Source organism: Rhagoletis zephyria, unplaced genomic scaffold (assembly GCF_001687245.7).
Source record: "Rhagoletis zephyria isolate East Lansing unplaced genomic scaffold, Rhagoletis_zephyria_1.1 Rzeph_scaffold_04115, whole genome shotgun sequence".
NCBI lineage: Eukaryota > Metazoa > Arthropoda > Insecta > Diptera > Tephritidae > Rhagoletis > Rhagoletis zephyria.
In genome coordinates, this window is record NW_016161198.1 from 27,557 (window position 1) to 54,327 (window position 26,771).

Below are 26,771 nucleotides of genomic sequence, written 5' to 3' on the forward strand. Positions count from 1 at the left end.
TCTCAAAATATTTTTCGTCGAGATAAGGCGAGTTGACTTACAAACTGTACTGCGGTGGGAGAACGGTATCGAAAACTTTCAGCAAGTCGAACGCTACCGGGGCGGTTCTCTCACAGGGACGATTACAAGTTAAATGATGTGGTGGTGCTGTGCACTCCATGCAAGTCATGCTGATGCTTCGCTGGTGTTAAGCAGCAGATAAGTCCTCTAGGCCTCAAGTTTCTTCACTACTGATAATAGTAGTTAGTAATCCTGATACGAATGACCTTCTGTAGAGGGTATCAATTACAGCCGGGAAATCAGGTCGAATTTGGGAACCACCGGTGGGAGAAGCGTTACACTGCAGCAGTGACCACCTTGAAAAACTGGCTTTCTTAAAATACGTTCTGTTGGTGTGGAGAGAGCGACAAAAGGGTTATCGTTTCACTCGTCGAGCGCGGTATGCACGCGCTACTGTTTTTTACCCTCTGCTATTGACGTGACCGAAATTTCCCTTACTATTGAAGCTCAGGAAAAATGTCAAACCTTCGGTGTCGTGTCAGACTACCAACTAAATTAAGTTAAGAGGTACATACGTTTGGTGGATGTAAACGATAGATAGGTCGATATTTATAAGAATATGCGCTAGCTATGTGTGTTCTGCCTGGTGGTACTGGTTGACAGGGTCGAAGTGATAAGGCGCTGCAAACTCTGCAGCATACCCTCTTGCCCTGTGACCCAGTCACGGATGGGCAAGTCCAGAAAATGGCACCCCTCAGGTTGGCGTTTCATGTTGCCTTGTTTCGATATATTCTGTTCTGACACGCGGGCAAATGACATCAGGTACCAATATTGTTATTCACTCAGCAAACAATGCTTAAGTAGGAGGAGAAAGACGAGGGGAGTTTTGTTGTTCAGATGAGCAATACCCACCGTTGCGTTGGGGCGGGTTGTATGTTGCAAGAGTTACAAACAATCTTGTGGAATCCGAATGGAGCTGTACTTTCTTAGGGAGCAGACTCAATGCCAGCTCCAATGCGGAACAACTCTGCTACGAGGGTTCTCAAGGACAACAACGATTGGAAGGGTTAGGCGATATAAAAAAGATCAAGTTGGCGAAATATCATCCGTTGGTTGGTTGTACATTTAAAATGTGTATTTTTATCTTTTTTAAAGTTTTGTTGCATTTTTAATGCACCCATTTCTTGTTTTTAATGCATTAATTCCAAGCCCTAGTTAATGATTTAATTAATAGTTACATGTATTTTCCTATTATTTTGAAATTTGCACAAGCTTCATGTCTTATTTAGGCCTAATCTAATCAATTAACGTTTCTAGTTCTAGAATATGTGCCGAACGGGGAACTGTTCTGCAAACTGACTTATTTCCCCTTGGACTTATTCGGATATATCTAGCGGAAATCGCACTGGCTATTGGTAAATTCCTAAATTTTATACCCAAAACCTTGAATGATTCCTAACATTTTTTGGCATTTCTTACTTCAATCGCTTTAGACTTTCTCCACAATGCTGGTGTAATTTATCGTGACGTTAAGCCGGAAAACATTCTGCTGACTGCCGATTTCCACATAAAACTAACTGATTTCGGGCTTAGCAAGTGGCTGCGCTTGGGTGCAACTACGCGAACAATGTGCGGCACTTTCCAATATATGGGTACGATTTAAAGAAAAATTAATCAACCACAAATAACCATACCTTTAAGAATACATTAAAAGTGTCCAGTCATACCGTGGCATACGGCAACTATTTAAAAAGTAACAACTAAAAGAAAATGTTATTTAACAGACAACCAAATAAGCAAATCGATTTCTGAAAACGCAAATTTGTGCAAAAAACAATCAACTAAAATAGACTATTTTTAGATCAGGCGAATAATAGCACCCAGCACTAACAAAAAAAAAAAACCCCAAAACTATCACCGCATTCGAAATATCAAAACAAATTTTCGTTAAGTTGAAAAGAATTCCCGTAACAACTATTTAAAGAGCAAAACTGTAAAAATATTAAATTGTATTCTGAAATTTCCTCACGCACTTTATTAATATTTAAGCGCTTAAGATAGTGTTAAGATATTCATTTTGATTGTTGCGTCAAAATTTCATAAACTTCAATTCAACAAACTGCTGCCTCAGCTCAAGGTAATTTCACACGCCTCCTAATTCGAAAATGAATGCCCGCTCGCAGGTCTTTGACCTCACTATCGAGGGTCGTCAAGTAGACGAGGCTGTTGCCAGCATCTTTCATACGGTGCTTTTTCATCGCTGCCAAGGAAAGTATATGTATACGGGGGATGCTCAATATTCTATCGGCACAATCGGCTACACCGATGTGGACTGCGACTTCATTGACTTCACCTATGTGTGCTGCACCTCCGACAGTCTGCTGCGCACCGTCAAACGAGCTATCAACGTGTTCAGTGAGAAATTGCGTTCGAACGAAAGCTGCGGCTCAGGCCAAATAAGTTTAGAATTTTTTCAAAAGCGTAAATCACGCTGGCTGTTCCAACAGGAATGCATACCCTGGGAAGTGTGGACTGTTCATTTAGATCTCATCAAATACGAAAACGAAGACGATCGCCAGCTCAGCCGTGAGAATGTCTCAGATTTACTAACTGAAAAAGTGATATATATTACGGAGCTCATGAATCGATCGGATTATGTACCGAAGACACCGAGCCAAAGTGAGCTGGATCTCATTTTTGACACTTCGTATCCCGATGTTCAGCCGTATTTGTTTAAATTTGATTACTCGACTGCAGGCTCCCAGACACCGTCGGTCACCAACGCTGTTAAAAAGATTTTCAAGGAGACATTTACGTTGTGACGTGTGGTGGTCGCGAGTGAGCGCAGCCACCGCCAACAACCACAACAACAAGAGCAGCAGCAGCAATCATTGAAGAAAAATATCGTGAAACTACAGCCTGTGTGTGCTAAGGATACGATTGTTGTAGCGAGTGGAAAGTACTTCAGTGGTGGCACAAGTATTATGATTTCTCAACATGCCGAGCGCGCAGTAGTTCAACAATTGTCGGCGATGCAAATGAGCTGCAAGCACCGCACCAGTCCTCCACCTATGTCGGTGATAAGGTTGGCGAGCGAAAATCAATTTTGGCTGTTTTGGGCGGTTTGATTTTGTTATTCTTGTGTAAGCATAATCGCCTCGGGCCATTTTAATTGGACTCAATTAACCACTGCACACAATACAATGCATATTCAAGCATATGGATACTATATTTAGTTGCTAACCCTAATTTTAATGTTAATTGTTTACGGCTGTATTTATTGGCACACTGAAGAAACCGAAAAAGAAACCAACGTCAAGAGGCACTCAGTTTATGAAGAGTAAATAAATTAGAATAAATAATTGTCTACAATCTGACTAAATACAAAATTCTACAACAGAATGGCTACCATCGCATCTTAAATGCTGAAATAAACATGCGTCATACAAGTACATAGGTTTTAAAATCCTAATGTAAATATTGATCAACTTTCTCTAAAATTCTAAAAAATCAACGGTAATCTTTAGCGACTTGAAACTTCCACATTATTGGACAAAATTGAATGCGCTATAAAACTGTGTACTCAAAAAGATTCTAGTTTAAAACATTGGTTTATATGGGTTTTTTTAGAGAATGAACTATATTTTAATTGAAAATTCTTAAAAACAAATAATTAAACATAAGTGGCAAACAATATCGCTTTGAAAGGGGGGTGCTATAGATATGTCCAATACTGTATGTGTTCCGGGCCATAAAGGTAAAGAAGAAAACTGGATAGCAGACATTCAGGTCAAAAGGACACGAGCCATTCTTTGCAATATTATCACACACCATCAGAGAAGGGCTTCGGAGCGAAGAAATAGCGAACTTACTAGGAAGCGCTAGGAAAAAGAGCTATTGGGGGGATACAAAAATAAAATAGTTGGCAAGCTTCTTTGCTCGCAAATTAATAGCCAATTGCAGGTGAACATTTAAATGGCACTTAAGTTTAATTTTGGACTGTTATTTAAATGCCATTTCATTTACCTGGGGTATCAGATTACCTTTATTCAATATGCCAAAGAAATGGCAACACTGTTGCTTGTTCCTTGAAATTGTTGTTGCATTTGAATGTTTGTTTACATTTTGTGCTGAACAGCTGATTCTTGTTTGGTAGAAACACAGGGTTGCATTTCTCACATTTAAATAGCCACTCTGAATCTGGTTTAACATTTCAAGCTTAGAATCAATCGTATATTTTATTAATTTTTGTTGAGCTCAAAGCCGATTTTAAAGAAAGCACTAAATTATATATTATATGCATTTTAATTGGTTGATATTTCGATTTAGTCGAAATGTCAAAAATAATTTCCAAAAAAATTATTATGGGTTATGCACCGTGTATTACCGTTTATAAAAAACCTTTTTTCACGTTGTCTATGTGTGTTTGAATCTCTCATAAGACCTGGCTGACTGGAGACAATGTACCAATGTCAATTTGTGGACCTACCGTTGTCCACAAAATATAGGAGTGAATTTTTGGCCAGTTTTGACTATTTATATTTTGTTTATTTAATGTTTATAATTTTTTGTTTAAAAATCTAGCTGGTTATATAACAAACACCATATAAATTAAAGCCCATTAAATAGTAGTAGTTGGTTGAAGGTGTGCGACATTTTTCTAAAAAATTTTCTTTTATATGGAAGACACTGCCTGCAGAAAAAATTCCACAAAGAAATGGGATATTTTAGCAGCTCGAAACCTGCATTTCAATTTGCTGGGCTACAAAACTGCATTGAAAAATCGTTTCTAAAGATTAAAAAAAAAAAAACGTTTTTACCTTTTATTAAAAATTGGACAATTTTTATAAAGTTTGTACAAGATTTGAAATGTTAATTTACATATATGGGGTTTGTGGTATAACCAGCTAGGCTTTTATAAAAAAAAAAATAATGAACAACAGCAACCCATAACAAACACACACAAAAAACAAAATACATAGTCAGAGCTGGTAAAAAAACATCGCACTCTATTATTTCGAGGAAAAATGTATGTCGATCTACTGGTTACCTGATCAAATCATCGCTAGGTAACATTCACCTTTCGCGGCAAGTTATTTTTTTCCAATCGTATTATCGTATATTTAAAAAAAAAATAATGCTTTCTTCTAAATTTATTATTGCTTTTCCGAGACACAGGAGTAAACAATTTGCCGCTGTAGCAACGAGTTGGTTGTTGTTTGTTTTGGTGTACATGTACTATGTACGTATGTACGTGTATTTATGTTCGTAGTTTTAAGGTGAATTTGAGTGATTGGAGAACCCGAAAGTAAATAAACCCAAAAAATTAGACAGCAAGAGAGACAAAAAATAATAAACTTTGTTCTAAATTACGTTCGATTAGATTAGATAAAACCAATTTTTAAATATTTTGCTGGTATTTTTTATTAGTTTCACCCTTAAATAAAATTATGCTGATTTCTTCACAATATTCAAATAGTCGCAAAAAGTGCTACGTTGTAATTCAAACGACACTTTTCGACGTAAAAAAAAGTAAACGTAAACACAATAATCACATATGTATGTATGTATGCAGAATGCATTACATTAGAATGCCAGCCACCACTATCAGCCGCCCAGCACCGCCCTGTCAACTCAAAAAAAAAATAGATATATATATGTATATACACATATATATATACAATAATAATAATACACACAATAACAAAAACAAAAAACACGTGTGCCATGTTGTTGTTCACTGCTGTCGCGGTTGTAAGCACCTTATAGTTTTAGTTGTTATTGCTTGTGGTGGTGGTGTCATTTATGATTACTCAACAATTTTTCCACAGCACAGAAAAAAAAAATGCTATTGCAATTACATATTTACAATAGAACAAAAGAAAAATGGCGTGGAGCGATACTGAATCTTGATGTGCAGTTCACTTGACACGATTCAATTACACATTCAAATGAAGTTGGTCGGTTTGTTGGGTGGCAGACAGCCGGCCGTGTGACACGCGTGACTGAACGTCGTCTGCTGTGCGCTTTATTATTTTGTTGTTGTTTTTGTTTTTTTTTTTCGCATAACCAGCTAACGTCAAACAATAGTAGTAGGTGTAGGAGTATTAGTAACCCGTTTATATATACCCAGCAGTTCGGCTTACCCGCGTGTAAATTGCGCGCTTTTCAATTAAACAAGTTGCGATGCTGCTGCAGCGTTCTCAATTTTATGCGAACAAATTATTATTCGACAACGGTTACCGCATGCTTCTGCTTCTGCTTCTACTGACTGGAATATAAAATTTTCAGGCACGTCGCGCCGAAATTAAGGTAGCTATTTCACTATATTTTATTTTATTCAACTTTACTATGGTAATTTGGTTGTGCTCGCGTCAAATATTAGAGTTTATGCTGCCCTGAAGACGGCTGAACGCGTTATGAGCTGGGCTGAGTGGGCTGTGATAACTGACGCGTCTACCAACAACGCCAATCGAGCCGAATCGAAGAGCAAAACAAAGCGGCCAAAGGCAGGCGCGTGTGGCTATTACCGCCAGCGCTTTGTATGTATGTAGTATATAGATCGCCGTCGCTACACTACCGCCATCGCCCTCGTCGTCGTTGATGTTTTTGTTGTAGCTATTGACGCTATCATCGCCACCTTCCGTCACAACATCGTAGTTCTATTTTATGACGCGTGCGCGTGTGAATGCCGACTCTGTGCTGAGATCATAGAGCCGCTGGTTGAGTATTTAGTTAGCAGAACAAATCTGTGGACTTTTGACAAAGCAACCTCTGTGCTTGCTGTAGGTTGGAATTTAGAGTAAGTTATTAGAAACATCCATTTAAAAAATTTACATTTTTATTTGACTTTCATTAAGATATTATTTGGACTACTCCCATTAATGACTAAACATAAAAATATCATTCGAGAACTCAATGAATTACTGCTTTGAAGAGAAAATGACCTCACTCGAGAGAAGTTGTTTTGTCAAAAGTCCGCAGAAATGTTTTTTATGTCACGGAACACAATCGCTCAACAATTAAACTCTTTTCACGTACGTTTATTCCCTGCTTATGTATGTATCTAAGGTTGCGTTTATGTTGTAGCTGCGCTAAAAGCGAAGAGTTCTACGACTAGAGCATAGCACTACATCTACTCTTTGACGTGGTGTTTAAGTTGGAGCTGCATTAAAAGCTAACTGTCGTCCCTAAATTGGAGCGCTAAGCGTTGCGTTTTCCATTGTGAACGCGTGTCAGCGCGCGCTATCCCCAAATCAACGCGGCGTAATTTTTGACGTTTTCTCATTTCCTCTCGTTTCCTCTTTCACTCTTTCTTTCCGTCTTCTTTATCCAAATTCAACACGTAACGCCCTGTCAAAAATGAGAATTCCATTTGCCCGTCGCTAGCTTCGCGTTATTAGGTTTTTTCCCTACGCTATCCGGGCAGTATCGGTAATTAGAGCGTAAAAATAAGTTACTTACTCTCTCGAAAGTGCCAAAAATGTGTCAACACGTGCCAAAATTACGCATTTTTCTAGCGTGAGGAACGCTTTCTGGGCTGTGTTGGGCACGCACCCGCGGCCTCGTGTGGAACAAACCTATTGTTGATGCTCCATTCAAATTGTACTGGCATGAGGAGTTTTGACAGTTCTTTGGCGCTTGATGCGCCAATTAAGAGACGGCTGTAAGATAGAGAAGAGAGCACCAACTAGAGCACAGCGTAGAATTACGCTTCGATGTGGTGTTTACGTTGAAGCTGCGATAAGTGCGGTTTTAGTTTGAAACAAATCAAGAAAATCCGATTCCGATTAAGAAATGTTGTTATGTCTTCAAATGGTTTTTCATAATTTATTTAAAAGTACACGAGAAGCCTGCAAATTTTCTGCACACCCAATTAATGAGGAAAGGCAGATATCTGGCGAGTTTCGAAATTTTTATGAAGATTTAAGACGGGATCTCGTTAAGTTCTCGGAGTACATGCGAGTGAATACTGAAACGTTTGATTATACACAGAGCTGGGTCGTCATGATTCCTTTAGGAATTCAATTACTCCCAATTACAAATTAGAAGGAATTGGAATTAGGAATCAATCCTTCAGTCCACAGCAAAGGAATCGATTACTTTCTCAATTCCTTGAAGTCATTTCAAATGTAATGTTTTTTTTTAATTCCATTACAAGGAATTCATATTCTAATTGGAATAAATTACGTGCTGGTAATGTAATTTTTTCCAATTTCTTGAAAGGAATTGAAAATGTAATTGATTTTTTTTCAATTCCATTACCTGTAGTACTTTAGTTTTTTCAATTACCCAAAGGAATTGTAAAAGTGATCGAGAAACTGAAAGTGCATTCACGAATGTAAAATGTGGAATTCTTGTTGTGTCAAAGATCAAAATCGAAAGCACACATTGGACATCTTCTATCTATATCTATGTATAAAGAGTATATATAAAAAAGTTGTGTTCGTTTGTACGAGGCCTCAATATACGAGAACGACTGGACTGATTTGATTTTTTTACTGATTTGATTTGATTTAATTTACTGGTTTTCACTATGCAAATTAACTTCAAAAAGTTCAACTGTTAATAGCTAAGTTAGCTTTAGGACAATCTTGACCATCTTATACATAAAAATGTTAAGCCTGTTTTTTTTAGCTTTAAAATGACTTTAAAATGAAGTCTCTACGATGAGCAGAACTCGAGATATAACGATTTGAAGAAGTACATGATTAGTCAGACTCACGAAAAAATGCAAACTTTGACAGATCATATCTCCGAAGAAAAAAAAAGAAGAAGAAAACGAACACGTGTTAGCTTATTTCATGTATAGAAGCCATAAAAAAATTTGAAGCCAATCGAAAGTGTGACACCAAATTTGATGTCCGATAAGGAAAAGAATGTCTCATATATAAAAATTCATACTTCTGAGTATATCTCGTATATATATAAATTGGCGCTTACACATACGTTAGTGTTTGGCCGAGCTTCTCCTCCGATTTGTGGCGTGCGCCTTGATGTTGTCACACAAACCGGAGGGACCTACAGTTTTATGTCGACTCCGAACGGCGATTGTATTTTAATGAGGAGCTGATTTTCACGGCATAAATACACTCGGAGGTTCGCCATTGCCTGCCGAGGGACGACCACTGTTATGAAAAAAACCTTTTTTCTATATTTTTTTGCGATGTTGCTTTGACCACGGCTTGAACCCAGGCACTGCGCGCACTGCTTACCACTACACCACAGCGGCCGACAAAAGTATATCTATAATATATGTATATCGGGCATATAAGGGCTATTCCTTAGAATCTTATATTCTTTTTATGAAATTTTTGTAACTACCTACAAGTCGCACTAAAATCAAGAGAGGTTTTATTTTTAAATAGTGGTTATGTAATGGTTTTCCAAAAAATGTTGCTCATCGCCGGTGCAAAATGTGTTTGATGTTACCGCCCAAGGGCATGTTTTTGCCTTCTTGTCGTTGTCAAGCTCAAGTAATTTATAATATTTTCGTTTTAAACCACCATCTGATTTTCAGGGCAACTATCTCCCCTGACAAAGCTTCAAAGGGCGGAAAATCAGCCTTTTTTGCCTTACAAGAGTGTGACATTTTGAGAAACGAACACAAAATTTGTCCACCTTTTGCCTTTAGTTTGGAATCGCACACGAAAAGAGAAAGGGGCAATCAAAAGGTGACACTTTTGGTAGAAACGAAATCACCATAAGTAAAATTGCCTCCAAAGTACCTATGCCAAACCTATTTCAGATTGCAGTTTTTTTAATTCATTTTGGAAAAATTTTCTATATATGTATTGAGAAATACTTAGTTTTATTAGACTGCTCGAAACTTTGCCAGACGTTGGCTTGGCGCCGAAAACGAAGTTAAAAAATGATGTGCCAAATATAAACTTCAAGTTTATTTAAGCTATTCCCCGATTCCCCCAAGAAATTCAAATTCCACCAAAACTCGGAGAATCCTCCCGCGGTTGGCAATACTGGAGTGATAGCCACGTTTTTGATTGTTTAAAGAATAAGAAACGAAAATACGAAAACAAGTTCCCGCATACAAACTACTTTTACTGCGCGAAGAGAGCGAACATTTATCAATAAAGCGACAGGGATGAACGGCAACGCTTACTTACTTTTGCTGATAACGACGACGAGATGTAGCGCGGTGCGGTGGGGAAAATAGCAATGCGGCGTATGTATGTATGTATTACGCTTAGCATACAGATGAACGACACTGTCTGAGGCAGAGCGGACAAAGGTGTGGGAGCAAATGTTAAAATAAGTAAAACAAATACAAAAAAAAAAATGTTAAATCATTAAAAAATAAACAATGCAAGTTTCAAAACAGAAATGGTATAACAACAAATCAAGTTAAGCTGGCAAAAAATGTGAGAATGATGAAATTTTTACTTGGCCGAAAAACAGCCGCGTTGTAGATACGAGCACAGAGACAGTTATCACTCGAAGGGCCGCGTTATCTGTCTACTAGACCTTTAATATATGTACATATATGTATGTATACAGTTATTAATATGTATGTGCATATCGATGGCTGAGTGGAAGATCGACCTATGTTGATTGAAGAACGCCCTATTTCAGAACTTTATTGAAACCACCCTATCTCAGGATTCGGTTCAAAAACGCCCTGTCTGAAACGAAAATACGTTGAAAATGTTCTGAGATATAGCGTTTTTGAATCGGCAGCTGAGATAGGGCGTTTTTGAACTTAATTCTGAGATAAGGCATTTTTCAATCAAACTCTGAAATAGAACGTTGTTGAAAAATTTTCTGAGATAGGACGTTTTTGGAACTGGCTGTCGAGATAGGTCGAGATAGGTCGAGATCTTCCACTCAGCCATTGATATGTAAAAACACATCTACCACTGAAATCAAAAAATAATAGTTAACATATATTTTTGAAACAAGCTTTCTAAATATGAGCGAAATCGGACCATAAATACTGGTTTACCAAATGACTCGACTCCTGCGCCACCAATCAGCAAAACTGTTCACGAAGTTATTCCTTTTCATATAATTAATACACGTTCTATATATGAACCCAATCGGATAACAAATACGGAGTTTTCAAATATCTCAACTCCTGCGCCACCTACCGGATTAATTCATCTTTCGTTGTATTGCGTTTTCCTTGGTTTCTGAGCCAACTGTGAAGTTTCAAGTCTCTAGGTCATCGAGAAGTTGTTTATAAATTGATAGTACCAATTGCCACTAACAAACATACATACATGCAGAGCAAGTTAAATAAAAGCTTGTAAAAATAGTTCACAGGAAAAGAAATAAATAAATTTTATTTAATGCCCACTATCAGGCAAAGTCAAGAATGTATATGTATGTATGGACACACATACATATGTATGTATGTATAGTATTAACTTTCGCACTTAAGGCATTTCAAGGCCGCAGTTTCAACGAACGCACGCATCCCAGTGGGAAAAGGTACTATATGGTATGTATAAATTCATTTATCATTTACATATGCTACGAAAGTAAAAGTACGTTTACAAATCGAGGGCATACATACATATATTCAATATGACTCTATCTGCAGTTTTCACAAGAGTGTGATTCCTTATAAAAGTCCACTTTGTATATCGTTTCTTAGAAGAATTAACTAATAAAATTCGAAATTAAAATTACAATAAGTGATAACAATTAAGTCCCAGAGGGGTTCTAACATCAAAAAGTAGTTTTTGAAAAAAACTGTACATATGTAGGTCGATATGTATGTACAGATTATACACAATACAATAATTTTATCGAGTTGGCGGCACCACGCCCATTTCCTTTTTTTGGGTATTTGCTGAAGAGTTATTGCAAATAATAATTTTCAGTAAATTCGCTTCAGTAGTTACCGATTTATAGAAAAATACGTAATTTCCTAAATTATTGTTATATGGGATGTGGGCGTGGTTATTTTCATACACGGACGGACGAACAGACCGTCGCGGCTTAATCGAATTCTCTTTTCATTCTGTGAATTTGGTTATACATTTCTCTATATCTATCTCGATTCCTTTAGGCTGTTAAAAACAACCGTTATGCGAACAAAGTAACAGATTAGAAATAATCTCATTAATCCGATAACATATCGTTGTCCAACCTCATAGTCTTATCGAGTATTTTTGAGAAGAAGATGAAAGTAGACACCAGCATAGAAAAGAGGTTTGTGAAGCTATTTTTAATAAAATAATATTTAATATTTAAAAAATATTTAAGTTACTTAATTTAGCAGGAAAAAATGATCACAGAGTCACGGAGAAGTTTAACTTTTCTTTGAGTTGTGAGCAAAACAAGCACAACAAATTTGACGGCTAATAATACGAGATTTGGCTGTGTAAACGGTGCGATTAACAAACGGACTTTGATTGAGATTATATTTACGTGTAAATGTACATTAACCTGTCGCGTGCCGCTTTGGAAATCTATAAATAAATAAAATAAATAAAAGAACTAAACAATTCGTGATGCAGGTTTTGAACCCGCAACCAACGAGGTGGTAGTCCAACAAGTTTCCATTCAGCTACAGCTACCGTTGATGTAACCTGGGAAAACGCGTGCTAAGTTTATTTTTAATGGTTTTGTTTAGCTTGTAGCTTCAAAATGGCACATTACCCTTTTGCTTCAATGATTCGGCTTCCAATCTTCGGCTACACATTACCCATTCGCTTACACTGGGTTGCATGCTTTCATTCAATGATAGAAAAAGGGAATGCATTACGAATTTTTCCGCTGGGAAGTTTGTACTCATGTACATTCATATATAGATATGTATGTGTTTATACTAGGGTGGTACAAAAATGCATGTAAAGAACAAGTTAAAGCCAGAATTTGAATGCTCTTTCCCTTTCGAAATCGAAAATTATTTAGATGTCGCTCAAAGCGCTCAAAGTTTTCCAAGTATTTTATACGAAAAAAAAAACATTTTTCGTGGAAATGGTATAGAATTATTGACAATCAATATTTTTCTATCGGAGAACTGTGTTTCCTCAGTTTTCCGATCGAAAAATATTGATTTTCAAGAATCCTACACCATTTCTACGAAAAAGTAGTTTTTCCCCATGTAAAATACATGGAACACTGTGAGCGTTTTGAGCGACATCTAAATATTATTTTTGATTTCAAAATGAAAAAATTGTGGTATACTTTTTCGATATACATAGAACAATCCTAGGGGGTGAGAGCATTAAAATTCCGACTTTACTTATTTTGGTCCACCCTAGTGTATACGCAATATGTATGTACAAACGTTCGTATAAACATTCTTGAGTGCGTAATATGAATTCATAACAGCAACATGTGTGTCCTCTCCATTCTTAATTTTTAAACCTATAGGTATACATATATATATACCTAGACCGATGTACATATGTATTCAGGTTGGCTGACTTTTAATGAAACATGTACATACAAATGTAGATTTGTATGTACATATGTATTGAAAAAAGTATTAACACAACTAAGTAAAGGTAAAACTTTATTTATTCCCAGCAACGATTCATAGAAAAGGAGAAATGGAAATGATATTGCGGACTTTTCTTTTTATGCATTATTCACATTTTTTGCAAAACAATCCGAAGGCAAGTTAACATAATAACAATAATAATAATAATAATATATTGATGTTATAGCACAAATGGGGAGCTCTACAGTTTTACGACGCTTCCGAAAAGCAAATGGATTTTTAGAAGCTTTTTCAAGCTCGCCATAACCTGCCGAGGAGCGACAGCTGTTAGAAAGAAACCTTTTCATAATAGACTGAGTTCCAAAACGTCAATTGCATTGCATACGTACAAAGTTTAATGTTCCATAACGCCGAACTACAAATGGTTGACAATGTATACTTTTCCAAAACGCATCCGAAAAGCTATCGAAACGCATCGCCAGAGTAATCAGCGCTTCAGAAACAAAGTTGATGCTTCGTTTGTTATTGGTTACCAGAGGTGTTTTAAAAATGCACAATTCCGAAATGGTGATCATTGTTTTATTAAATATTTAAAATATTGTTTTCAATGAAATTGATCGTTCTTGATATTCATTGGATTTTCCCATCTCCGTAGGATAATTAATAGAAAGTAGGGAAAATTCTACACTCCTCTCATTAAGTGCCGTTTTCGCGAGTACATACAGTGGCAGCAGATATAATAGACTCGCCTTACTTTGAAGAGTTTTGGCTATATTTCTTTGGTTTATTTATTTTTTTTCGTTTAATATGTTTTTATAAAAGCCTGGCTGGTTATACAACAAACACCATATAAATCCACTTTTCATGCTTTGTATAAAAATTATAAAAAATCGACATTTCGTCTCGCAGGCGATTATTTTAAGATATAAATTATTTTCGTCCTCTTATAATAATTATATGGGATTTTTATATTTTTTCGTCTCTAGGGACGCTTATTTCAAGACGGAAATGATTTACGTCTCCCAATAATTACAAATAAAAGAAGGAAACTTCTTAACTGAGTTCAGAGATTTAACGCCTTAAATATTTAACGCCACGATTGTTCATGTCATCAAATCTGCATCGTTCGTCCGATTTTCAAAAATGTGGTGTCAAAATAAAGGGCTTTGCTTTTACGTAGTTTTAGTTTATTGAAAAGGGTTGCCAGATGTGCTCGGAGATATTTGAGTTGATTTCGTGAAATCGGCGGTACATGTACCGATTCTATTAAGAGAAAACGTAGGACGTAAATCATTTCCGTCTTGAAATAAACGTCCCGCGAGATGAAAAAAATAGAATTCCCACATAATTATTTTGACAAGACGTAAATCCTTTCCGTCTTGAAATAAACGCCCCGCGAGATGAAAAAAAAATTCCACTTAATTATTATGAGAAAACGTAAACAATATTCGTCTTGAAATAAACGTCCCGAGAGACGAGAAAAATAAAAATCCCATATAATTATTATGAAAAGACGTAAATAATTTCCATCTGAAAATAATCATCCCACGAAACGAAAAAAGATATTTATACAAAGACCCATATATAATATACCACTATTTTTTTAGTTTGAAATCAAAAAATATTTAGATGTCGCTCAAAGCGCTCAAAGTTTTCCATGTAAATTTTTTATATGGGAGAAAAACCGTTTTCGTAGAAATGGTATACAATTCAAATCAATATTTTTCGATCGGAAAACTCTGGTTCTCTTCAGGGGACTTCCAATAACAATACCCAATTGTTTATTTAACAATTTTTTAATACTAAAGACTGAAGCATAAAAATTCCGACTTTGCTTTTCACAAGCATTTTTGGACCACCCTAAAGTATATGTATGTATGTATATACAGTACTGGCCATATGTATAGCACCCCTATTTCAAAGTGGAATTGTTTGTCACTTATGTTTAATTATTCATTTTTAAGAATTTTCAATTAAAATACAGTTCATAATCTAACAAAACCCAAGTTAAACTTTGTAAAAGAGTACAAAAAATTCTACAAATTTTCATCCAAGTTTCAAACTTTTTTCTCAGAGGTATTAGAATTTTTTGGAGTACGCAGTTTTATAGTCCATTTAATTTTAGTGTGATAATGTGCAAATTTTAAGTGGCACAAATTACCGTTGATTTTTTAGATTTTTTTCGCATTTGCTTCCATATAACGAATAAGCACAATTTGTTTGTGTATCGAAGAGACCCGCAACACCGTCGGCGAAAATAACCCCTATGACAAATTATTGCGTAGCTCTTCTGCAAGAAAAAATGTATGTACTAACCAGTTTTTACTAAACAACCACCAACTTCTACATAGTAATTGTGAAAGAGTTCACATGTATGATAATACTCGTAATAACAAGTAAACAACTTCGGGATTCAAGTTGGGTGCATCGTTGACGACTATTAAGTTTGGTAGAAATTAGAGATGGGCAGGAATTAGGGATGGGCACGCGTGCGCGTGAGCGACTTTCACTGAAAAATATCCGTAATATCCGTGATCGTGCGTGACTGAAATTTTTGAGTGCGCGAGTGTGCGTGAGTTAGATTTTCATCAATCAGGTAATTTTCACATATGTATGTACAGTGGCGATCAAAAATGGATGATGGATGAATGAATGGTTTTTAATATTTACAATGTTTTTCAAGCTATAATTTTTTTAAATATTTTTTTATAAAAATGTGGTTCATGCTTAAAACAAAAACTATATAAATCACACTTTCAAACTTTTCATAGAACTTAGAAAAATTCCAAAAATGTGTACCTAAATTTCGAGGTTCTCTTAACCATAATTTTTAGAAATTTTTTGGGTATGCAACAACCTTTTAAAATTCTAGTAAAATGAGTGTAAGTATTGAGCGGCTATAAAAACGCATTGATTTTTAATATTTTTTTTCTTTTGCTGACGGCTTTTGCACTTTTTTCCATATGAATGGATAGGCGCTTCAAAAAAGCTTGTAGACTATTTTAATCATACCGAACCCAATAACAAACTATCAAAGTCTTTAAAGCAATAAGTTAAGACACGGTGGAACTCCTTATTTATAATGTTGTCCGGCATTCACGAAATGCCAATTATTGATAGAAAGAGATGAGCTTCATAAACTATCTAGAGTAAATTCAAATTTATTGGAAAAATTGTTAGAATTTCTGGCCCCTTTCAAGATGTGTTCTGAAAATTTGAGCGCGGATTTAAATCCAACCATCCATGAGCACATTCTGTGGTACAAAAAACTACAAAAGCATTGTTAGGCGAATGCATCTGATTCTGAAGTCATTATCGATTTGATGAGGAACACTGCTGTTGCTTTAAATAAAAGAATCCAACCAAGTTCAGTCCAATTTCTGAGATTGTTTTTAAATCCTCTGTTTAAAAAGTTACAGTTTTTATCCGCAGAACAGCACGAACATACTTATATAGTAAAGGCAATACTTGAAGATAACTTAGGTAGAAATGTACTTGAAGAAAAGAGCGCTCGCCCTCAGCACGATTTCCAAATTCTGCATGATGACATTCCTTCTACCTCGAATAGGGCAAAAACTCGTGCAACTTTTCACCAATTTAAAGATGCAATAAATGAATCTGCAGAAGCAGTCTTTGAAAAAATTAATACGGAAATACAGATTTATTTGAAAAAATCGGAAACTAAAAGTTGTGATGATGTTTTAAAATTTTTGGAGAAAACTAAAGATTTACCACTTCTTAGAAGTCTTTCGAGGTAGCTCAGCAACCAGTGAGAGTTTTTTCTGTGTCGCGCAGAATTCTGGAAGAATGAATATTGATACCAATTCTGTTTTATACTCGTATTAGATACATAAGTATATCTGAAATTTGTTAAAATAATAATAGTGCTTTCAGCCCTTGCCAGACGTTTGGCCAAGATTTTGTAATAATACTTGTGTGATAAAAGCCTATTTATATGAAATGCTATTTATAAAAAAGTTTCAATTTGAAATAATGTCCGTGAGAAACCGTGCGTGATTGAAAAAATAGTCGTCGTGAGCGTGCGTGAATGTGACTGAAAATATATAGCACGACGTGAGTGTGCGTGATTTACATAACCATCAACGTGAGCGTGCGTGTACGTGAGCCAAAATTACTCACACGCCTATCTCTAGTAAAAATAGCTATGTTTTCTTGGGCAATGATCGGGATCCGGATAAAAAATTTGCACGCAAATGCCACAACAACTATATGATCCTGATAGAAATCTGATTCAATTTATAATCTGCTCTGTTTGGTTTGTGTCACTGATAATTTGGAAGTACAGTTTGGTAGCCCTGATAAATGAATGTATACACAAACAGATATTCTGTTCAAATAAATTACCTTTACGTAAATATTTGTTTAAGTGAATATTATTTCGTTTAAATATACGTTTCCCCATTTAGTGAATAAATTTGTTTGAATTTCGTCATCCTCGTACTATGAGTATAAAAGGCACCCATTAGTGCTGCCAACCCCAATAAGAATGATCTGGACCGTTTCCGTGAGAAATGATCATGATACTGAGCTGGATAACCAGAATAAACACAACTAATATAGCCTAGGCGCTACAAGGTGCAGTTATAACTTTTTAATTTGACATGATAGAATTTTTTTTCAAATCATATAAAGTTACAGAAAAATAATTTAATAGTAAAACCAATAATTTTTAAAGCAAGCTTTCTAAATTCATGAACGAAATCGGACCATAAATACTAATTTACCAAATGTATCGACTCGTGCGCCACTTATTTATTTCATGTAGTTAATATATGATCTAAATATTAACCAAATCGGAACTTAAATGCAGGGTTTTCAAATATCTCGACTCTTGCGTTATTATTATTGTTATTCATATTTTTTCAGTTTATGATTTACAATATTACAGACTATAAATTAAGATAAAGAAAGGTATTCGTACTGAGCACAAAAAAAGTATCCACATAAAATTCATCGAAAAAAGTATCCATTTGGATCCGAATGGATCAAAACGGCAACATTGTTCACAATACATCTACCGGGCATATGAAAACGATAATACGAGAACTGCTTTCATGCGATACGCTTGCAAGCGTTTATCGTCTATCGTATGAAAATTCATAATAGGCGGTAAGAGAAGCGAGGGCAAATCGAATAAAAACCTTTTGATTTATATAGGTGTAAAGAAAGGAATATGTAAGCAAAAAACAAATCACAAAGAACAGAAATAAATGCTAATGAAATCTTGCCAAAAATAGTACATATATATGTACATATGTATGTATGTTTTTGTATACTACACATACAGATGTATGTACCTACATTTATGCACATGCATATGTTTGTATATTTATACACTATAAACAGAATTAGAATTTAACAGCTGTTTTTATAAGTACCTATGTATATGAAAGAGTATGGTGCGGGATACAGAGGGAGAAGCTTTTGGTTTTACTTCGTGAGTTGGAACATAACAAAGACTTTGCTGTTCGTAATGATTTTTTTTTTTCGCAGAAAAATAAGGAAACTACGCAAAAAGTCAATGGGAATAAAAACGGCAGCGTTGATCCGACGCGTAATGGTCGTTGAACGACGCATGTATGTATGTACATAGATATGTTTGTATGAATGGCGACGCAATCGTTTCTCACTGTAAACTCCAGCAGCGCGTTAAGGCGAACACACGCCATATATCTGTGGTCATAAGCAATAACCAACTAAGTCGTCTTAAGAAAGAATTGAGTTATACATGCGAAAAAAAAATTAATAGCTAGAGAAAATACCGCCTATCAAGGCAATGCCTTCAAAGAAAACCCGTTTTTTCGCTCTCCTGTAAAATTTGAGTGCCGTAAGATAGGCGGTTTTGCAATTGGTAGATGGGCGGTTTTGCAAAAACATCGACGATATGTATTTAGGTATATGAGTCTGTTAATTAGCAAAGGGAATAAGTTAGCAATTTTTCGATAAGGAAATTTGTTGCAGATTAACCTAGCTTTTTTAATCGTACCGAATTGTATCGAAATTGTCATATCGAAAAATGCGGATTATTCCTCTTGGAACAGATTCATTCCTATATACATATCTATGTACATACATACATACTCTCCATGTCCGGATTGAAGGCTTCTAATCAGGTGCTGCCACTGGTTATTTCAGCAGATATTGATTGTGGCGATTATATGAAAGTATGTAGCTTTAGCTGCTGCGAGCAATGACACTGACACAGTTGAGGCATAGGCGCACGCAGTTGAGGGTGAGTTGTCATTGTTTCCTGGCTGTTTATGTTTCTTTCTTCAATTGCCATTATGTATGTATTTTGTTTGTATGCGTATATGCGCTGTCAAAAGACTATTCAGTGTAATGATGTCAACCGATAGATATTCAACATGCCATGCTAACGATAATTAACTGACTGACCCCCAGCGTGAAACACAATGTACTTGATTAGCAAGTAAATATAGTAATAGTTTAAATAATGTAGGTTTGGTTGGTTTAATACCTGTCGTGTGCGCTGTGTTCCGCTTGTGTTAGCAGCTAATTGCCCTTCACTGCGTAGTCCTGTTTCATATTCTTCAGGTTTCTTGCTGTTTGTCGAACTTTTACTTCGTGTCCTATGGATGCTGAATTTGTTAATGTGGGAACCGTTTTGGTGTTGTGGTTCTGTTTTCTTCTCCGCGTTTAATTTTTTGTCGTGTATACGTTCACCCAACTCTTGTTCACCAATACTCTCCTGCTGCTGCCGTTGCTTGGACGACGGTATGGCCTGCTCATTCCTGGTCGCACTAGCACTGTTTCCCATTAAAGTTTCGCTTGCTGTGCATTTATTGGGTTTGTTTTGCTTTCACCTATAAAATACTCGCTGGTACTTTCTTTTTGTTTGCTTTATTTTTCACGATAACAAAAAACTGCAGAATTTGTTCTTAGTGTAAAATCAATATTCTGGCCATAATATTTTTGTTTTTTCAGTATTTTCAACACGAGCACGCGTCGGAATTGCGTTTTTCGTAAAAATTTAGCTTTTTAAAGTATTTAGACATTACCTTTTATTATGGAAAATAACGCGAACCAAGCTTCTCCTTCTTCCATCGAGCAGAAACGAGAAAAGCAAAAGTTAACGAGTGGACTTTAGCGAACGAATCGAAACAAACGAATTTTCTGTGGTGCTGCCAGCGCGATTTATTAAGTTACGCTTTTTTTACCAAAGACCGTAAATGTAGGTATACGCTCTTTGTTTATATCTAATCCGTAGATTTACGTTCTTTGGGGATCACAATCCAAAATATCCTGTCGTGTTATACACAATAATATGTAATAAATATAATATAATGAATCGTTCCAAATTAAAATAAAAGATATCTGATAATATTTAAACTTAAAATATAATGTTAAAAAATGAATTTAAATAAAACATACATATGAAGTTTTCCAAGTGAAATATTAACATAGGCTGCATTTCTTTATTCATTCTGAATGATTGGAATAAACTTGTTTGTTTACTTATTCTTTAGAACGTATATTTGAAACGCATTCTGTTTATTCCGGCTGTGAAATGGGATTATCCGGAATGTATAAAGAAACGCAGCCTTAATGTTAAATTCGTTAAACAAAGAAGATGCAAAGCTAAATAAAGTACCGTTTGCACGGTATAGACATGACTGTTGATTGGATAAATAACTAAAAACTGCTATAGAACTGATGAAGTATAGTTTGCATGAAAATGACTAAAGGATAAAATTAAATTGTAACAAACATCTGACATATATTTATAAAATTTTTATTTTTGAGATATAACCTGGCGATACGTGGACTAGTTCCCTGCCATTAAACACATACAGATTAATACAATTTAATACATAATTACGGTTACTTGTGGACCGCTAAGGCTCCTACCAAGAAAACACAACACAAATTTTAAAAACGATAAAATCAAGATTTAATAAAAAATAAAGATTTGAAATAAGCATAGCAGAAACTTGTGCACGTGGTTCTGGCCCATAGCGGTATTACCATCGTGTATCAGTGGAGCGACGATTGGATACATCAACGGAATATAACATACAAAGAGACATATATTAAATTAGAGGAATAACCTGGCGATGGTGAAAACCAGCCAACCTACCCAAAGCCCACAAAAAATATATATATTCACCACCTTAAAGTAACCGGTGAGTTTTGCATACATATGTGGCCCCCGACTTAGTATTAAGAGCCAATATTTCCAATTTTCTTTTGAAATTAGCTACATTTAATTCAAAAGATTGTCGATTTGCTTAAAGAAAAATTACATAAGCTTACTAAAACTGCATGATACAAATATTTAAAGGTAAAACCGCTCGCTCAATTCGTCGGCCATCATTTATTTTTTGAAGTTTGTCTACTTTACAAAAATTGAAATTTTAAGAGCGACTCAATTGCCAAATAAAAGTAAAACGAAAAACAAATAGATGAAAACAATGCGAATTTATATAAGGTGGTTTTACTAGCTCAGCTGATTTTGTGTATGTGTTTCGCCGCACGACTTCTGATATCAAATTGAAAAATTTTGTTTGAATTTCTACACACACTCTTACATATTTTGACAGTTTATGCCGCCAAAGCAAAAACAAAATACATGTAAATTTTTGTTTTTGTACTCCTGCTATCACCTTATATTAATTCGCCTTGGATGAAAATATTAAAATTTTCTTTTATTTGAGGCGGAAAGTGAGAATGTATTTCTGAGATTGAAAATTTGAAAACATTTTTGTTATGTTAGCAAACTTCAAACATGTTCAGGCTGCCTCTCAGCGGTTTACCTTCAAATTTTTGTATCATGCTAAAACTGTACCTAAATGAGTTTATTTTTAATATTTCAAATAATTTTATTTATAGCAGCATAAAAGGATAAAATATTTTAAAAATTAAGCAGGTATTTTGTCTGTATACATATATGTTTGTATGTATGTACATATCGATGAACCTCTGCAATAACGGCACAATTCAAAATTCAAAAAATAAAAACTGTTACTACTGTTAATTGGCTTATGTCTCCAATTCTTGTCGAATCCATGTCTAATGCTCAGTGATTACTTTAGCAATCTTTACTGCTTACTTTAGTAAGGGATGGAAATGGTTTAGGCAAGGATTAGAGACAAGAGCCACTAAACAGAAATAACAATTTTTATTTTTTGAATTTTGAATTGTGTTTGCAGAGTACCATCGATAAATGCAAATACATATATATGTAATAATAATCAAGTTTACTGATACATCCATTTAGATATTGATATTTAGGTGTTTGTCTTATCTGCAAGCTGGACCAAAACATTTGCATCTATATTCAGCACATTTTCAATTGAATACTGCTGCCCCTTTGAACCACATCCAATTATGCTCACTGTATTTTACTTATTTCATATTATTTGTAAGGATAATGCTAATGACGTTGGAAGAGCACCTTGTGCAATGCGTCGATATCAATTTCCAATGGTGTCTTTCCTGAAGGGCCGCGAGAACTTGAGCTTGTGGGCAATGCAGGTGCGGTGGGCTTGTTGGAAGCTCGGGGGTTTACTAGTAGGCATTTCATTGGCTGGCCATCTAGTTGACGATTGTGATAAGTATCTACCGCCTTTTCTGCATCCGTTAATGATTTGTATATAACTTCAGCAACACCGGGCCGCACTAAACGCGAATCGTATAAAGGACCAATATCCTCAAAAAGTTCCTGAATATCTGACTGAGTTACGCTGCTGTGCAAATTACTGACTACGATACGGTAACCTGATGAGGATGATGACTTCAATGGATTGGAAAATATTCCCATGGAGGCATGCGGATCAGGAGCACGTTCCAAACGTGAACGCATCTCATAAGATAGATGTGATGATAGCTCTGGCACATAACGGCGTTGATAAACGTCTGGGCTTAGTTGCCGTGTACTGGGCCGCAGTATGCCCTTGGGCGGTGGTGGTGGTAATTCTGGGGACATGTGCGATCAGGTGGTTTATAAAACTGATTGTTACAGTTCGAGTTGAAAGCAATTCTGGTGGTTTATAGAACTGATTCCTCACAGTTTGAGTTATACGTGTTGCGGCAGCCATTTCCTCTGGAAAATTGACGAATGTATACACAATTCCACAATTTAAATTGATGTATATGCAAAGCTTACCTTCTTCCAAACGTTCCATATCATCATAGTCAACATAGCCCCGAGGAACATTTATTAAGTCTGGCAAGCGGGCTGATACATGTGCTGGTTGTCGTAAAAAAGGCTGTGTGCTCTTCAAACCGGGCTTAGGTTTCAACACACCATTTCGATATGCGGTTGTATACAGTTTCTTTGAACCACCGCGAGATTTGAGTCCACTATTAGCAGACAGCTTTTTTGCCAACAAACGTTGGCGCACATCACCAATGGGACGTGTCAGTTCTGCTATTTTATCACGGGCATCAAGTATCTTTTCACGATTTTTCTGTATGATTTTATTACGAGCATCAGTTACGATACTCTGCTTGAATATTGGTTTATTTAAGGTTTTCCGCAAGGGCAAACTCTTGCGTGGGTTTTCCGTATTATTGCTGCAATAGTTAATAAAGATTAGTTGATTGATTTTATGTTGGCCCTTTCATCGCTTACTCAGTATCTTCAAGCACTTTTCACCATTTTATATGCTTATACTTACAACTTTTTAACAGCTGAAGGCAAAGCGATCTTTTTGGTTTTAATTATTTCGTCGAGACTAAGATCCATAACTGCTGCGTGAATGTATAACCTCTCCTTACGAGATAATTGGAAAATTTTAAGTTTAAATGGCTCGTCTATAAAATTTGTCAAAAAAGAAACAAATTTATGCCCGTATGCGAAAGTATAAACGCCAATCCGAGTTTAGTGGAAAGTTAGGTGCGTTTGGACTATTGTGAATTTAATTGCATCAGAAAACGAAGCAGAGTCAGTGATGCCAGATTACAAAATAGTTTCCCTATTTGAGGGATATTTTCAAAGAAATATTATTAAGGGAAAGGGCAAGGCGTATTTATTTGAACAATGATTTTAGGTAATTGTTTCATCTCTAGCCAAATTCTCCTGCAGTTGAGTAATCTTTGCATACTGCATTTCCAACAACTACGATACAAGTGTCTTGTGTGCTTGTAGCTGTGACGAAATATCTGACGACAACTGCGATCTCTGTGCTTCCAGCTGTGTTTGCATCTTTGATGACATCTGGGTGTCACGGTGTAGAGAATACAGAAGGTGGCGCCGATGGCAATACCGCTAACCTGCTCTTAATGAATTTGACAGAATCAGCTGTTTTGCTGACGTCACAGTCGAGATGACAGCAGTAGTGAAGTGCTGAGTCAATACTTTACTTCTTCAAGATTCTAAAAAAAAATTTTAGACGTCATTACCAGGGCCGAAAAGTTTAAACTTTTGCTTGGAATTGCTTATTCAGGGTTTCCAAACTTACTTTTAACGATCATGTTTATTTTGCTTATTTTAATGTGTAAAGTACGGATCTTTTAAGAAAACGGTCAAGAAATAAATTGCTATGATTTTGTGTGTGTGAATAATAGAGTCCAAGGAGTTTTGACATCTAATATTTTACAGCCTGCTGTCTCACTTTTTCCTTCCGAAATTATGGAACGGGCATATATTTCTGTTGAAAGCAAGTGCGTGCCTTGTACTCTTCATAAACCAACTNTGATTAGTATTGCCATAATGCAACCCTGCTGCGAGGTTGCAAAATGTAGACGCGTAAAAAACATACCTTTGAGTGTGACAAAATGTAGACGGCGTCGTTTTCCAATTTTGTATGGGAAACAACAACACCACAGATTTTACGGTTAGAAAACGCCTTAAAATGTGGACGTCTACATTTTCAGACACTATTTGGAACGAACTGTGAACACCCCAATAGACGTCATTACCAGGGCCGAGAAGTTTAAACTTTTGCTTATTCAGGGTTTCCAAACTTACTTTTAACGATCATGTTTATTTTGCTTATTTTAATGTGTAAAGTACGGACCTTTCAAGAAAACGGCCAAGAAATAAATTGCTATTATTTCGTGTGTGTGAATAGTAGAGTCCAAGGAGTTTTGACATCTAATATTTTACAGCCTGCTGTCTCACTTTTCCTTCCGAAATAATGGAACTAGCATATATTTCTGTTGAAAGCAAGGGTGCCTTGTACTCTTCATAAACCAACTTTAGCAAACCATAGTAGAAAGCGTAGCAAATTTCTAAAGAACTTCGTACTGCTTAAGAAAATTTGACTCAATAAATTTTTCTGACCATTTCTTTGGCGTTTTTTTTTCGTCGAAATGTTTACAAATATAAAAACAGATTTGGTTTTTATTAACGTGTAACTCCAATTGCATTTCTGCTTGGGTACAAAAATTTTAAACTAATGGTTTGTCTTTACGGGAAGGCATTGGTGTTATTGTTATATTGGCTTATGTGAAATGAAGAATAACGAATATTTAAAAATATTAAAACGACCAGGGCAGATCTCTATTATTTGAGAATATCAAGCAACACTTGATTGTCGATTTTAAATTTTCAATCCTTGAAATAAACTGAATTAAAAAAAAAACATTAAACTGTACACTACATTTTTTTTCTTTTGCGAGCATATTTGCCAATGTTTTCGGGCTTATCTAAGCGCTTAAAATGGATTTTTTCTTGCTTATTTTCTTCGGCCCTGGTCATTACTTTTGATACTTAATTTAATTTATCTTAGAATTGGAAAGTTTATTTAATGTCACCTTTGCATAGTAAAATTTTAATCTTTTTCGGAATATTTTAGTTTCGAAACTGATCATAACCCCTCTATTCTGACAGAGTCAAAAAACTTTGCACATGACTGTTGTAATTTCTAGTGGGCCGAAAAATGTGCCACACAAATTCGATAATAGGCGCAATCCCGTATTCCTCGGGCTAAAATTAGTAAAACTGTAAAAAAATAAAAATTCGCTCAAAGCGAGAGAGTAAAATTGGAAAGTACGGGATCGCTTTCTAGTATAAAATGGTAACTTCTGTCAACTTCAACATAACCTCCAAATTTTGGTTGTAAATTTTTGCTTATTTTATATGTAAACACACTCAGCTCACACATATAAATAACCAAAAATACTTTAAAATTTCAACATGCATTAGCAGAGTGCACTTTTCTTTTGCTTACAATTGGGTTGCCAAACATGCTACAGCTGATCGTTTGACACATTTACCAGAACTTGCCAGCAAAAAAACTTCGGACTAAAACTGGTAACTTCTGACAGAGAGAGGACCTTTTTTACTCTTTTTTTTGTCCTCTCAATAGTCAGAGAACCGAATACGAGATCGATTTCCAGTAAAATCTGACTGATTCTGACTATTTCTGAC

The 26,771-nt window shown here is 35.6% G+C and overlaps 3 protein-coding genes across 8 annotated transcripts in view; 1 reads left to right on the top strand and 2 right to left on the bottom strand.

The window, feature by feature from the left end:
- Positions 1 to 20,564, bottom strand: part of LOC108370278 (uncharacterized) — a 36,507-nt gene extending 15,943 nt beyond the window's left edge. Inside the window, exons 1-3 of one of the 6 annotated variants that reach the window (XM_017625579.1) lie at positions 20,455 to 20,564; positions 19,914 to 20,259; positions 19,268 to 19,751 (exon numbers count right to left, since the gene is read on the bottom strand). In XM_017625579.1, the coding sequence (XP_017481068.1) occupies positions 19,590 to 19,751; positions 19,914 to 20,213 (462 nt within the window). In that variant the 5' untranslated portion in view covers positions 20,214 to 20,259; positions 20,455 to 20,564 and the 3' untranslated portion in view covers positions 19,268 to 19,589. Of the gene's footprint in view, positions 1 to 19,267; positions 19,854 to 19,913 lie in introns of those variants that run through there. The other 5 variants (XM_017625578.1, XM_017625583.1, XM_017625581.1 and 2 more) reach the window with 5 other exon arrangements.
- On the top strand, positions 1,314 to 3,423 carry Atg101 (autophagy-related protein 101). The gene is made up of 2 exons (XM_017625577.1): positions 1,314 to 1,415; positions 1,494 to 3,423. Exon 2 carries the CDS (start codon positions 2,166 to 2,168, stop codon positions 2,820 to 2,822), a length of 657 nt encoding a protein of 218 aa, XP_017481066.1. The 5' UTR covers positions 1,314 to 1,415; positions 1,494 to 2,165; the 3' UTR covers positions 2,823 to 3,423.
- Positions 20,565 to 22,626: 2,062 nt separating the features above from the next.
- On the bottom strand, positions 22,627 to 24,287 carry LOC108370276 (polymerase delta-interacting protein 3-like). The gene is given in 4 exon segments (XM_017625576.1): positions 22,627 to 23,382; positions 23,384 to 23,498; positions 23,562 to 23,971; positions 24,076 to 24,287. Coding segments are annotated over 4 exon segments (1,146 nt in total). The 5' UTR covers positions 24,144 to 24,287; the 3' UTR covers positions 22,627 to 22,829.
- Between the last annotated feature and the right edge of the window lie 2,484 nt (positions 24,288 to 26,771).